Source organism: Phalangium opilio, unplaced genomic scaffold (assembly GCF_054372755.1).
Source record: "Phalangium opilio isolate 3A_F unplaced genomic scaffold, DU_Popi_V2 ptg000101l_1, whole genome shotgun sequence".
Classification (NCBI taxonomy): domain Eukaryota; kingdom Metazoa; phylum Arthropoda; class Arachnida; order Opiliones; family Phalangiidae; genus Phalangium; species Phalangium opilio.
This window is the reverse complement of record NW_028324204.1, coordinates 4,409,764-4,424,406: the sequence shown is the minus strand read 5'-3', so window position 1 is coordinate 4,424,406 and position 14,643 is coordinate 4,409,764. Positions and strand designations below refer to the sequence as shown.

General features: G+C 36.6%; 2 protein-coding genes across 2 annotated transcripts; one reads left to right on the top strand and one right to left on the bottom strand.

Annotated features, from left to right (window-relative positions):
* Window positions 1–7,784: 7,784 nt before the first annotated feature.
* Window positions 7,785–9,841, bottom strand: LOC149630989 (uncharacterized). Its single transcript, XM_089851200.1, has 2 exons — window positions 8,035–9,841; window positions 7,785–7,822 (listed from the first exon to the last, which is right to left on the bottom strand). The coding sequence occupies exons 1-2, from the start codon at window positions 9,839–9,841 to the stop codon at window positions 7,785–7,787; spliced, it is 1,845 nt and encodes a 614-aa protein (XP_089707326.1).
* A 1,111-nt stretch (window positions 9,842–10,952) lies between these two features.
* LOC149630988 (uncharacterized) lies at window positions 10,953–12,299 on the top strand. Its single transcript, XM_089851239.1, has one exon. The coding sequence runs from the start codon at window positions 10,956–10,958 to the stop codon at window positions 11,994–11,996; it is 1,041 nt and encodes a 346-aa protein (XP_089707365.1). The 5' UTR covers window positions 10,953–10,955; the 3' UTR covers window positions 11,997–12,299.
* The last annotated feature ends 2,344 nt before the right edge of the window (window positions 12,300–14,643 follow it).

Sequence of the window (14,643 nt, the reverse complement as noted above, 5' to 3'; positions counted from 1 at the left end):
CTTTTGATCGCCCAGAAAAATAACAAACAATGGTTATGCATAGATTACCGAAGAATTAACGCTATCACTCGCAAGGATGCCTACCCCCTTCCGAGGATAGATGATATATTAGATTCTCTTCACAAACCTAAATATATAACTACATTAGATATGCGCTCCGCCTATTGGCAGGTCCCGTTACACATAAACCATAGAGATATCGCGGCCTTCGTAACCCATCGGGCCTTTTTAGGCCTACCGTCATAATGTTCGGTTTAACCGGAGCTCCGGCCACCTTCCAAAGGATGGTGAACAACATTTTTGCGGACCTACCAGGAATGGGTGTGTGTGCATACCTGGATGATTTGATAATCGCCTCGAGTGATTATCAAACCCATTTGAAAACCTTGGCAGAAGTCTTTACCCGAATCATGAGAGAAGGCTTAACAGTTAGCGCCTCCAAAACCCAATTCTGTAAAAAAGAATGTAAAATACTAGGGCATATTGTCTCAGAACAGGGAGTACAAGTAGATTTGGAAAAAACAGACACCATGGCTAATTTCCCCACTCCCAAGAATATCCGCCAACTCCGGCGTTTCTTGGGAATGGCTAGTTATAACAGAAGGTTTATTGAAAATTTCTCGAGAATCGCTAGCCCCTTACATAGTCTAACGAAAAACAATACCAAATGGCAATGGACAGACCTACAGGAAGAAGCCTTCAACCTCCTCAAGGAGAAGCTTTCGTCGGCCCCTATACTTAGCTCACCCGACTATTGTCACCCATTTACGATCCATACAGACGCGTCCAATGTTGGACTAGGCGCAGTGCTATCCCAAAAGATTAACGGGCAAAAGCACGTGGTTCAGTTCGCGAGTCGCTCTCTAAGTGACGCGGAACAAAAGTATTCTACCTCCAAGAGAGAATGCCTTGGGGTGGTCTGGGCAGTCGAAAAATTTCGCCCATATGTCGAGGGCACTAAATTTCAGGTATTTACAGATCATAGCGCCATTAAGTGGTTACATACTGCTCCAGACCCAACGGGAAAATTTGCCCGTTGGAACGCGAGGTTACAGGCGTTCGATTTCAGTGTACATTACGTACCAGGGAAAGATAATGCGGTGGCAGATGCCCTCTCCCGCATCCCTGAAACCGACGGTGCAGTCGCCGCGCTCAGAGGTGCCACGACGAAGTCTACCCCATTGCTTGTCAAATTTGACCATGAAGAAATAATCAGTTCTCAGAGATCCGACGAACGAATCGGTCCATTAATTAAGTACTTAGAGAACGATGAAGTTCCCGAGGACAAAGCCCTGCGCGAATTCCTTGAAGGTACCGCCCCTTTATGTGAAATAAGAGATAGGATTCTCTATAAAGATACGGGTAAAATTGTAAATAATGACCCTTGTAAGATTCTGGTCCCTCCTTCTTTAATCCCCCGTGTTCTTTATTTATGTCACGACATACCATCCGCCGGCCATTTTGGAGTTAGAAAAACCCTCAAACGCATCCAAAGTCAGTTTACCTGGTTAGGCCTTACACATGACGTCATGAAATACGTACGATCCTGCGAGACGTGCCAAGCACATAAGAGCTCCCCGTAAGCACCCGCTGGTCTCATGAAGCCAAGCGAGGTAAAGGGACCGTGGGAAGTCATATCAATAGATTTAAAAGGACCATTCCCCAGAAGTAAGAGGGGTTACAAATATATTTTGGTTATAACAGACTATTTGACAAAATGGGTCGAAATATTCCCGTTAAGGAACGCCTCTACGAAACCGATTGTCAACCATCTCGTCGATGACGTATTCTCACGTTTCGGCCTCCCCTCGTGTGTAGTGAGTGATAACGGGTCATCCTTTTGTAATAAACTATTTAAAAACGTTTTTGATAAACTTCAAGTGAAGCAACGACTCACTTCATTGTACGCCCCCCAGAGCAATGGTTTGGTAGAGCGTTATAATAGAACCATAGGGACAATGATAGCGTCCTTTATCACAGACAATGACCATAGGGATTGGGACAGGTACCTGCAACAATTCGCTATGGCCATAAGAACCTCACCCCAAGAGTCGACGGGAAACACCCCCGCCTCCCTTATGTTTGGTAGAGATATTAGAACCGCGATTAGCCTTATCACGGAGAAAAATCCTGATCACTGTGCGGATCCCCAAGTTGAAAAGATTTATAGCTTAACAATTATTCCAAGAGTTAAAGAAGCTCTGGAGAAAGCACGAGAGACTATTAAACAGTCACAATCTCGGCAAAAAGCTTACTATGATAAACATCATATAGATTTTCAATTTTCCGAAGGTGATCTAGTGTGTAGAAAAACCCACTATCAATCCAGCGCCGCAGATGCGTACGCTGCAAAGCTAACAAAGAAATTGGACGGTCCTTACCGTATTTACGAAAAATTGTCGCCCCATACATATAGGCTAGAAACCCTCAAAAACAAACCTTTAAAGGGATTGTATAAGGTATCAAATTTAAAGCCGTATAATGAGCGTACCGAATTCCTCCTGAAAGATGACGATTTTAGTCAGGAAAATATTAGCGAAACTGAAGATAATGACGAGGCTGACGACAGAACCGTCCCAAAATTTGGTCGTGTATTAAGACCACGTGATCCGACAACTGGTCGGGTAATACGCAAATGAGCTCAGTAGATGAAGGAAGGGAGAAAAGACAAATTAATCAGATGTAAATAAGATTATTAGGCCTTAGTGTAGTATTAAATGTGTGCACCTGTAAATAGTTTTGACGTCACGTTTTCAAATTTTTTTTTGTTTTTGTTTAGTGTAGTTTCCTTTTACTTGGTTTTCCATTTTTTATTTCGCTTAGACCTGGTCTCACGGGACGTTGAGACTTTAAACGGGGGTAGTGTTAAAATATCCAAAATGAGTATTAATTAGTATTAAAAGTAGTAAATTAGGAAATTGTAGGATTCCGATTCCAAATATTTAAAAAGCAAAACCCCATCTCCATGAACGAAAGGCGCTGGTAGCTGACCTTTCATAGAGATTAAATCATAGAGATTAAAATAAACCTTGGGGCTCCTGAAAAGACTTGGGTTTCCTTGGCCAGGGAAACACCGGTACTTCTACCCCCTTCCACAATACAGCAATGACGCATCTATTTCTCTCCTACCCTTTCAAAATTTTCCCCAACTCTTATTTTTAACTAGAACTAGGGTTTGCCAACCCATTGTATGTTTCAAAAAAAAAAGATACAATCTATACAATATAGTTGAAAGTGTTTTTGAAAAGTTTGGTGTTAACGCGTTGTGCGGTGACGCACGTGTTCGGAAAAATACCAAAGAGACTTACCCCAAATACGGGGCGAGGATTGGCGACCCGAGAAAGAATCGTGGCGCTAAAAAGAGAGACCCAAGAAAAAGGAGAGAGGAGAAAAGGTGATCGAGGGACGAGTGAGGTAGAGTGCCGATTCGGACCAAGTCCGGATTTTACTCCCCTCGCCCTGATGCTTGCTAGCTCGATCCGACTAACCCCGAGAACCACCAAAAAGTTCCCGGAGATCGATGATACCTTGCCACCGATCTACATTAAAAAAAAAACTCTCGAGAGTGAGTCCCGTAAACCGACTCCGGCGAAGAACGGAAAACAAGGTTCAATCAACGAAAGAAGAGGACCCATCGCCGAATGCGCACCATCAAACGTAACGTACTCTTTTAAACCAAAAACTATATACTTAATGAATGAACAACTTAAATGAACTGATTAAACCACTTGGTTAACGATTAAGGTTTTTATGAAACCTAGAGTAACGAATTTATTAAGTTAAGAGCAATTACTATTGTTGATCATTAACCTTAAGTTAATGATATAAGATGTTGGTTATTAGAAATAAAATTGTTCCCTAACACTTGGCAAACCCTAACCTCCATCGAATTATTATACCATGAAAACAATTCCCCTAGACAATAAACTGACCTTAAAATTAATTACAAATCCCCTAGACAAATAGATGCGTCTCGCTACCCCAACCCTTTCCACAGGTACGCGAGTATTCCCGGGCCAATGGTGATTTTTGTAGTTTCAGGAGACTCAAGGTAAGTCCTGGAGAGTTGAAATTAAAACTCAATAATTAAGAATAGAAAGAATCGCTACAATAGTTAGTATAGGGCGCTGTAGGTTAGCGGTTGCATAGGGGCTAGCCACCACCCCTCTATGCAATGTAAAGGGATCCACCTGTAAACAAGCCACAGGCTTAGTGTGGACACCCCTTCTTAGACAAAGCCTAGATTATTATTATATAGATTGCGAAAGGGCAATATGAAACTGAATTGGGAAATGTGCTTCAGCTACCAAGAGGTCCTCTTTGCGCGAGCTTGCGAAGGTACCTCCAAGATTGCAAGGACTCCACTTCCTTTTAGCTCTAATTCAACGCGCGTTCTGGCGGAAATTACTGACAGTATGTCGTCGGCATTTGCTTGAGTACTCGTGCCGTCCGGAAAAACTTGACGCAGGGCATCCCTCATCACTAGGTTCCACAGCAAGACCCCTACGGGCACCGGCGGAATACTGTTCTAGTTAGCGAGCCCTCGCTATTTAAGATTACAGCCTGCCGATTATATGGATAATCCGACAGAAGAGAGTACAAATTTCTGGGACACTCGCGTTCACGTAGGGAATCAAGTATCCCTGGGACCCAGACCGGATCAAAAGCTCCATGGATATCGAGCGATATGATAGAGGTATAGTGACCGGCAGACTTGTTTTCCTTGATAGAGTTCATGTATTAAGAAGCGAACCAGTGGTTGAACGAAGATGTCTGAAGCCGTATTGGTTTTAGTGAAGCGGACTATGAACATGAAGGAAGCATAAGGGTCGGTAGGACGAGCTAAGGTTAGCTGGTATACCTAATTTGTTGAGGAGCACAAGTTTCGAAGCTTTGCAGGTGGCGGGGAAGTGAGCGATGGATAAACACCCAATGAAAAGGGTCACAAAGATGCCAGGTCTCAGCAAGAATACCTTTTGGATAACCTCTATTCCAGGGGCTTTCCCTTTCAGTAAAAGCGTAACGACCTCAGTCAGCTAGTCCAGGGTAAAGGGCTTATTGTCCTCTATGTTAGGCAGGGCCTTTTCTCGAGCGCGTATTAGAGATTGCATAGCCGTTTCATGTGCCGGATCGTCTGGAGGAAAAAGGTCATCCAAAATCGTTTTATATGTCTCCCCAACCTTGGACTTTGAAGATCCGCCGGGCCGTCGGATGAAATGGAGAAAAGAGGGGGCGCGTTGTCTTTCACAGGCGAGCTTGTGGGGTAAAGTAAACGGGTTGCCCTCCTCCAAAGAGAATACTAACTTAAGAGTTGATCATTTTTGGCCAAATATTGGAGAAAGTAAATATTCTCTAAGTATCCTACAGTTATGCAAGTTTTAAGAGCCGCTTTGGTGATACCAAATGGTAACGCTGAAGTTGAACGAGGGTTTTCCAAATCGGGAAAGGTAATCTCACCAGACCGAGTTCTATAAGCCTTTATCTACCTTCTTCATTTGTTGTTTATGGGGGTGGGGTGGGTTGTTCGACGTCCTACGAGAGGGGTTAAGATGCAACACAAACACCTAACTCTTATCACTAATGATTCGACCTCGCTAACGCTAGACAAGATGTTAGAATGCAGTCAGTTGTGGAGAGTTAAGGCCTTTTAAAGGGAACGAGGGCCTTATTAAATTTCTGAATCAAAAGTTACCGCGTTTGATGGTATGTGTCAGTTGAGAGTCAAAATAGATTCTAATCCAATTTTTAATAGTCAACATTATATTCAATCTTGTTCATAAATTTTCTCAAACTTTTATGGGGGTCAAAATAAAAAAATTAAAAAAAAAATCAAATTTATATCTAAGGGAGGTTTGTATTTTAAAACGTCTATGGAATGTCTCCTTTAAGTTTCAAATTTAAATTTAGGGGTATTTTGGTTAAGATTTTATAATAATGTTTAAAAATAGAGAGTTAAGATTTTAAAATTGTATCAATCCGTCAACCATAATCTAAGTTCTTTAACCATAGTTTCAAGTCAGTTTATCAAAATACTTTCAAGTTTTTAATTTCTTGCGACAAGTTGCTCTTTGTCTTTTACTATTTCGCGCTCTTGCGCTCCTCCTCTTCTTCATAAATTAAGGGTTAAAAAAATAAAATCTCCGATTCTCTTCCAAAAAATTAATGATTCAAAATGAATAAAATAAGTTTCGATTTAAAATTTTTTCCGAACGTCTAAGGATTTCTTAAGGATGGGCCGACAGGGTTTCGTTTAGATAGTACCAGGTATCGACTGAGGGTGGGAAAGGAGGGACTTCGTATATTTAACTTCTAGTTTCTCGCAAGGATCTCTGGGACAATGACGTTTTTTGATTGACTTTGGTTTGGCGAATAGTGGACCATATTTATGACGTAGCCGCGCGAATTCATGATATCAGCGAATAGGCAAAACTTTTAAATCTGGGACCAAATACGGATTGGTCAGTTTAGGGTTAAAAAAATGTTCTAGAAGTTTCTTGGGCCAGGTACCAGGATAGTGACTCAAGATCTTGTTGCTTAGGGTCTAATTAAGCGAGCCAATTCTCTGGGTTCCTGGAAAACTCTCTAGTGGCTAGGTATTTCGCTTTGCACTGTGGATATAGGGGTATAGGATAGTTCTAGAAAGTTTGGTGTCAATTTTGATAGGCTAGTTCCTCTTCTATTGTACGAAGCCGTGAATTTCTTTTCAGTTTATTTTAATGGTATAGGTTTAAAGGGCTAGTAATATCTTTATTGTGTTAATTTAGAGTATTTTGTTATTAATTATTGATTAATTGTAAATTCAATTTGATTTTTGAGTTAAGATGGCTATAGTTCATATGAATCTTCAAACAATTAACGCGGTAATGTCAACCAAAGACGCCATCAATGGTTATGAGAAGGTCCTTCGTGGATTTCCAATAAGCAAGGAACTAATAATAAAGCAAGCGCATTCATCTTATATGCTAAGGCTCGAGATGTTAAAAGAAGAAGAAGAAAAGGCTAAGCGAAAAGAATTTGATGAAATTCTTGAGCTAGAAGCTAAGAAGAAAATGGAAAAATTATCAAAACAGAATGAAGAATTGTCTAACTTAACTAAAACAGTGAGGAATTTGAGAGAAGAAAAGGACAAGTCAGAGGCGGTTGCGAACACACTCCTCGAAGAAGCTAACACAAAGCACAAGAATGCTATACTACAAAAAGACTTCCGCTGTAACCGTTGCCCAACTCATTCTTGAACACTCAATGAAAAAATTAAAAAGATTCAGATTTTTCAACAAATTTTAAGAAAAAAGAGGAAACTCTGAGAAAACGTCAGAGCTCTCTTATTGAGGCTCATTTTACGAAAAAAAAGCTAAGCAAGCCTAGGTACAAGCAGCAGTCTATTTAATTCTTGTATTTTACATGATTGCTATTGACAAAAATGTAATGTGATATGATATTCTGATATAATATTAATAAAGTTCCTTTTTCACAATGAAACTCGATTTGTTATACATATATACAAGATTTATTGAGTAATTAAAGCCAAATATAGTGCTATATACGAGAAAATTTAGTCCTATATTTTCCTATTAAAACAAATTTTTGGTCCTATAAAATCCTATAATTCCCAAAATAATCCTATTTATCTAAAAGAATTAAAACTTTGGTTTACGGAGATATCCAACGTGATTTTATTAAAAACATTATAATTTCCTTGAGACGTTTCGGGCCGCGGCTCGTCATTCAGTCTGTTGAACTTGATTTCGTTCATGTTAATATACTACTCTATTCTAGGTTATTTTTTAGACAATTTTGTAAGGGGAAGTATAACATTTGGTCGCTAGGGGGAATACCATAAGGGTGCCGCGTGGTTTTTTTTTTTTTTTTTTATATTTTTTTTTATTATAATATTATTGACAATGTGTAATTATATTATTTATCTATTATTTTTTATAAGTTTGTCCACATTCCAATTATTTTTAAGTACATAGCCTGCCTCCAAGTTAAAGTTATTTTTAAATTTCTTAATGTAGATACTTTCGGTAATTTTACGTTTATAGTAGTCTTTTTCTTTAGCTAAGATCGTTGTATTATCCCAATGAATTTGGTGTGTTATATTAAATTTTAAGTGCATGTACACAGCGTTAGTTTCTTTTTTATTTTTAACATCTCTTTTGTGTTCTTTAATTCTATCTATTAGTTTACGTTCTGTTTCACCAATATACATTTTTCCACATGTTTCACATGGGATTTTATATATCACACCAGCTGTACTTAGGGGTTCTGTTTTCTTATTATCTTTATTATTACCTTCCCATTTGACTAAGTTACTTTTTAAATCCTTAGCTTTTTTATTAATTATTCTAATATTAAACGGTCTAAGTTTCCTTTGTAATGTTTCGTTAAAACCTCTATAGTAAGGTAGAAAAAACCATTTTTCTGGTTCAAGGTTATCTTCCTTTATTGTTTTTAAATTATCAGGATCACTGACTTTTAGAAATTTGTTAATGACTTTACCGGGGTATTCACTATCTTTTAGTTGTCGTTTAATCTTTTCCAGATCAGCAGAAGGTTGATTTGAGATTTTATTGATCCTATAGTTGAGGCTTTTAGCTAATCCATTTTTAATATGGTATGCATGATACGAATTGTAATTAAGAAACTTTTTCGAGTGCGTTGGTTTTTGATATAAGGAATGATTTGGTTTTTTGGGATTTTTTGACCTATCGATTAGGATATCTAGGAAAGGAAGTTTGTTTTCTTTTTCTATTTCTAGAGTAAATTTAATTTTTTGATGTTTAGAGTTAATCCGGTCAAGGAAATTAGTTAGTTCCGATATGTTGCCTATCCATATGGAAAAAATGTCATCTACGTAGCGCCACCAGATCTTAGGAAATTTTGGGTCATTAGTTAGGAAATTATTTTCAAAATAGATCATGAAAAGGTTAGCTAATACTGGGGATATATTTGATCCCATGGGGAGACCATCAGTTTGTTTGTATATTATGCCATTAAATTGAAAATCATTATTTCTTAAGCAAATTTCTGTGGCAGTAAGTATACTATCTATACTTAGAGGGGTAACGTGGATTAATTCATCTTTCTTAGTTGTTAGTAAATTTTTGACTACAGTTAGGGTTTCTTTAACTGGGGTGTTTGGGTAGAGGCTTACTACATCAAAGCTCACCATAAGGCTATTGTCCTCGAAAGTAATGTTATTTAACCTATCAATAAAATCATATGAATTTTTAAGACAGTTTTTGGAGTCTACGAGAGTATCAAAAATCTTTGCAAGGTGAATCGATAGGTTGCGAGTTGTTGCTCCTGACATGTCGACAATAGGTCTCATAGGATTGTTTTCTTTGTGGATTTTTACATATCCTTTTAAATGTGGTAATCTAGGATTTTTATTCCTTAGGGTAAATTTGAACTTATTATCAATTTCTCCCGATTTTGTAAGTCTTATGGTGAAGTCTGTGACTTCTTTGCATTGTTTATTTAAGTTAAATTTAGAGTTCACTATGTATTCACCATTGTCAATTAGGTCTTGCATTTTGGAGAGATAGGAGTCTTTGTCCATGATGGCAATTTTTCCTCCTTTATCGGCCGGGACAATAAGGATGTTTTTTCTGTTAATCAGAGATTTAATCGCGTGTCGTAGATCTTTATGTAGATTGTCTTTAGAATCCTTGTAGTTAAAAGTTTGTAGTAAATCTGTCACTATATAGCTGATGTCACTTAATTCATTATCATCAACTAGGTTTTTGATAAAGAATTTTTCTAGTTCTACGGCAATATTGAGATGGTTCATGTATTTTGGTTTCGGTATGAAGTTTAGGCCGAGGCTTAGTAGCTTCATTTCGTTAGAGTTAAGTTCATTATTGGACAGGTTAATCACATTGTTGAAATTATACTTATTGTCTGTGGTATCGATGTTAATTTTGGTCTTTTCCAAACAGAAACGTAAGTTTGAACAACTTCAACTATCCTCAACCATAGAAAAGACCAAAATTAACCTCGATACCACAGACAATAAGTATAATTTCAACAATGTGATTAACCTGTCCAATAATGAACTTAACTCTAACGAAATGAAGCTACTAAGCCTCGGCCTAAACTTCATACCGAAACCAAAATACATGAACCATCTCAATATTGCCGTAGAACTAGAAAAATTCTTTATCAAAAACCTAGTTGATGATAATGAATTAAGTGACATCAGCTATATAGTGACAGATTTACTACAAACTTTTAACTACAAGGATTCTAAAGACAATCTACATAAAGATCTACGACACGCGATTAAATCTCTGATTAACAGAAAAAACATCCTTATTGTCCCGGCCGATAAAGGAGGAAAAATTGCCATCATGGACAAAGACTCCTATCTCTCCAAAATGCAAGACCTAATTGACAATGGTGAATACATAGTGAACTCTAAATTTAACTTAAATAAACAATGCAAAGAAGTCACAGACTTCACCATAAGACTTACAAAATCGGGAGAAATTGATAATAAGTTCAAATTTACCCTAAGGAATAAAAATCCTAGATTACCACATTTAAAAGGATATGTAAAAATCCACAAAGAAAACAATCCTATGAGACCTATTGTCGACATGTCAGGAGCAACAACTCGCAACCTATCGATTCACCTTGCAAAGATTTTTGATACTCTCGTAGACTCCAAAAACTGTCTTAAAAATTCATATGATTTTATTGATAGGTTAAATAACATTACTTTCGAGGACAATAGCCTTATGGTGAGCTTTGATGTAGTAAGCCTCTACCCAAACACCCCAGTTAAAGAAACCCTAACTGTAGTCAAAAATTTACTAACAACTAAGAAAGATGAATTAATCCACGTTACCCCTCTAAGTATAGATAGTATACTTACTGCCACAGAAATTTGCTTAAGAAACAATGATTTTCAATTTAATGGCATAATATACAAACAAACTGATGGTCTCCCCATGGGATCAAATATATCCCCAGTATTAGCTAACCTTTTCATGATCTATTTTGAAAATAATTTCCTAACTAATGACCCAAAATTTCCTAAGATCTGGTGGCGCTACGTAGATGACATTTTTTCCATATGGATAGGCAACATATCGGAACTAACTAATTTCCTTGACCGGATTAACTCTAAACATCAAAAAATTAAATTTACTCTAGAAATAGAAAAAGAAAACAAACTTCCTTTCCTAGATATCCTAATCGATAGGTCAAAAAATCCCAAAAAACCAAATCATTCCTTATATCAAAAACCAACGCACTCGAAAAAGTTTCTTAATTACAATTCGTATCATGCATACCATATTAAAAATGGATTAGCTAAAAGCCTCAACTATAGGATCAATAAAATCTCAAATCAACCTTCTGCTGATCTGGAAAAGATTAAACGACAACTAAAAGATAGTGAATACCCCGGTAAAGTCATTAACAAATTTCTAAAAGTCAGTGATCCTGATAATTTAAAAACAATAAAGGAAGATAACCTTGAACCAGAAAAATGGTTTTTTCTACCTTACTATAGAGGTTTTAACGAAACATTACAAAGGAAACTTAGACCGTTTAATATTAGAATAATTAATAAAAAAGCTAAGGATTTAAAAAGTAACTTAGTCAAATGGGAAGGTAATAATAAAGATAATAAGAAAACAGAACCCCTAAGTACAGCTGGTGTGATATATAAAATCCCATGTGAAACATGTGGAAAAATGTATATTGGTGAAACAGAACGTAAACTAATAGATAGAATTAAAGAACACAAAAGAGATGTTAAAAATAAAAAAGAAACTAACGCTGTGTACATGCACTTAAAATTTAATATAACACACCAAATTAATTGGGATAATACAACGATCTTAGCTAAAGAAAAAGACTACTATAAACGTAAAATTACCGAAAGTATCTACATTAAGAAATTTAAAAATAACTTTAACTTGGAGGCAGGCTATGTACTTAAAAATAATTGGAATGTGGACAAACTTATAAAAAATAATAGATAAATAATATAATTACACATTGTCAATAATATTATAATAATAAAAAAAATAAAATATAAAAAAAAAGAAAAAAAAAACACGCGGCACCCTTATGGTATTCCCCCTAGCGACCAAATGTTATACTTCCCCTTAAAAAATTGTCTAAAAAATAACCTAGAATAGAGTAGTATATTAACATGAACGAAATCAAGTTCAACAGACTGAATGACGAGCCGCGGCCCGAAACGTCTCAAGGAAATTTTAATGTTTTTAATAAAATCACGTTGGATATCTCCGTAAACCAAAGTTTTAATTCTTTTAGATCTTAAATACCGTGACAACAATAGATATGATTAACCTTTTTAATCCTATTTATCCTATAAGGAATTTAAATTTTCGCCTGGGGTCCCTGTTTTCCAGAACTTTGAAAGTTCATTGCCAAAATATTAAAGAAAAATGTAATTCTGAAATTAAATGAAACCGACATTTTTGGACTAATATTGGATAGCTCGACCGATCGTTCGATGGATAATCATGAAATCGTTCATGTTACTTACGCAAGTGAGGAAAACGATTCCACAGTACGTTACCTTGGACTTACGGAAAGTGGCTGTGCTATGGACATTTTCAACTCTTTGACGAAGTTTTTCGATGATCATGGAATCAAGGAACCGTATAAGAAATCGTGCACGATAACCACTGATGGAGCCTCAGTTTACTGGGGAAAAGATAACGGATTATTGAAAATTTTGAGGAATCATTGCAACCATCTGATTTCCATCCACTGCTTGGCCCACAAATTGGAACTGTGTGTCAAGCAGGCTCTTGAAGGAATTGATAACAGGAGCTTTAAAAAATGCATTGAAACGATTACCAAGCAATTCAGTTACTACACTAAGTCGCCTGAAAAACCAAGGAACTTAAAACCACCGCTGCTGAGTTTGAAGAAGTGTTGAAATTTTTCTCATTGGCTAGAACGAAATGGGTAATGCACCATCACTGAGCTCTTACCACTGTTTTTAAGAATTGGCACGCTCTTGCAAAACATTTGGAGAAAATTTCAAACACCGACAAGAAAAAAGATGAAAGAGAAAAGCCAAGAAGCATTTCAATGCCATAACCAGTTTATCATTCCATTCATCTTTGGCATTTTACGCAGATAGCTACCATTTACTAGGTTTGACCTCTGAACAGTGATGGGCATTTTTGATATTTTTCTTCACTCTCCCACTCACACCTTTTTTCAAATATTGACCAAAGCGCCGCTCTCCTCTCCCAACTCATAAGATGGTGAAATATTTTTAAACCTCTCCTCTCCTTATTTTATCAAATTCAAATACAATGCCATCTCATCTCGCGTGATCAAAATGGCGCTTTTCTAAAGAAACCTCTCCTCTATGGCTCAACTCTTTTATTTTATAAAATGGAACCAAATATCAAGCGCACTACTGTTCGTCAGTGTTATTGAAAACTCATTTTTGAGTCCTCTCCTTTCAGTAATATACATTTTCTCTCATTTCGTGGCAGCCCTCAAATCAGAGCCTTAGTTTGGCTCTCCTCTCCTCCTCTCCTTTCAGTTTTTTTTCTAGTAGATATATCTCTCGGTGAGTTTATCCTTGGTTTTTTATATCATCTCATTTTAAGCACCTGCAATGTCATCTGGTATTTTTCACTCATCTCATTTAAACACTCGTGAAGTCTTAGTTTTGAACTCAAAACTATTTCTTCAATCTCACATCATTTCATTTTTAGCGCTCATCTCATTTTTAAATAAGCACTTATCTCATTGTAAAAGGGTGTTTTATTATATTACATGGCTCGAGCAAGCTTCAATGAAGTGTACTTTTTGTTTTTATATATGAGCATTTGGTGTTCGTTTATTAACCAGTGCTATAAAATAAGGCGCAAAGTACTTGTTCTCAGTGAGCATCTAATAGAATTTAATCAAAGCTAATCAGATAAAATAATAATGAAAGGCAAAATTAAAAGCGGTGAAGTCAAACTCTATTAATAAAAAATGTCATTTTTGACAAAGACGGGAAAGTGTAAAAGATAAGTGTAGAAAATTAATTGCCTGAAGTAACATATATTCAAATTTTCCATTTTGAAAACATGATAATAAAACATCAATTATTTGATAAAATTATTTGATCCAAAATATGGGCAGGCTGTTTTACTAAAGATTTAGATTTAGATAAGAACTTAATAATTCTTTTGACTCCTCCCAAACAAACTAAATGCATGTAATCTATGGGAAAATTATGGATCATGTTAATAGGCAAATTTAATAGCGGCGAGTCTTCTTGACTATGATGCTCTGCCTGAGTTTTGTTTCTAAAACTTGCATCAGTTCGAAGAGATGAATTTGTTAAATTAAAAACAACCCTGCCATAATAATCACCTCTTTGTTCGCAATAGTCACAACCAAAGTAGCCATTGTGATTTTTTATGCATTTTATATACGCTTTAGCGGGTGCGTCACAAATGAAAGGACCTATTTCAATCCCGTAAGCCTTACCCCTAACTAGAAGCCCAGTTTGATTTAGTTGAGTTAATTCGACAACTAGTTTCTGAAGATATAACTGAAGGGGTTTTGGCTTCCCATTCCCGATAAACAAACCAACAACAAACGGTTCAGAATTTCTTAAGTCACAACATCTCGCTAAAATGG

Coding starts and splice junctions, on each gene's coding strand:
- LOC149630989 (XM_089851200.1), bottom strand. CDS start 9,841: ATGAAGCTACTAAGCCTCGGCCTAAACTTCATACCGAAACCAAAATAC. Junction 7,823..8,034: donor AGAAAAAGACTACTATAAAC/GTAAAATTACCG, acceptor TATTCCCCCTAG/CGACCAAATGTTATACTTCC.
- LOC149630988 (XM_089851239.1), top strand. CDS start 10,956: ATGGGATCAAATATATCCCCAGTATTAGCTAACCTTTTCATGATCTAT.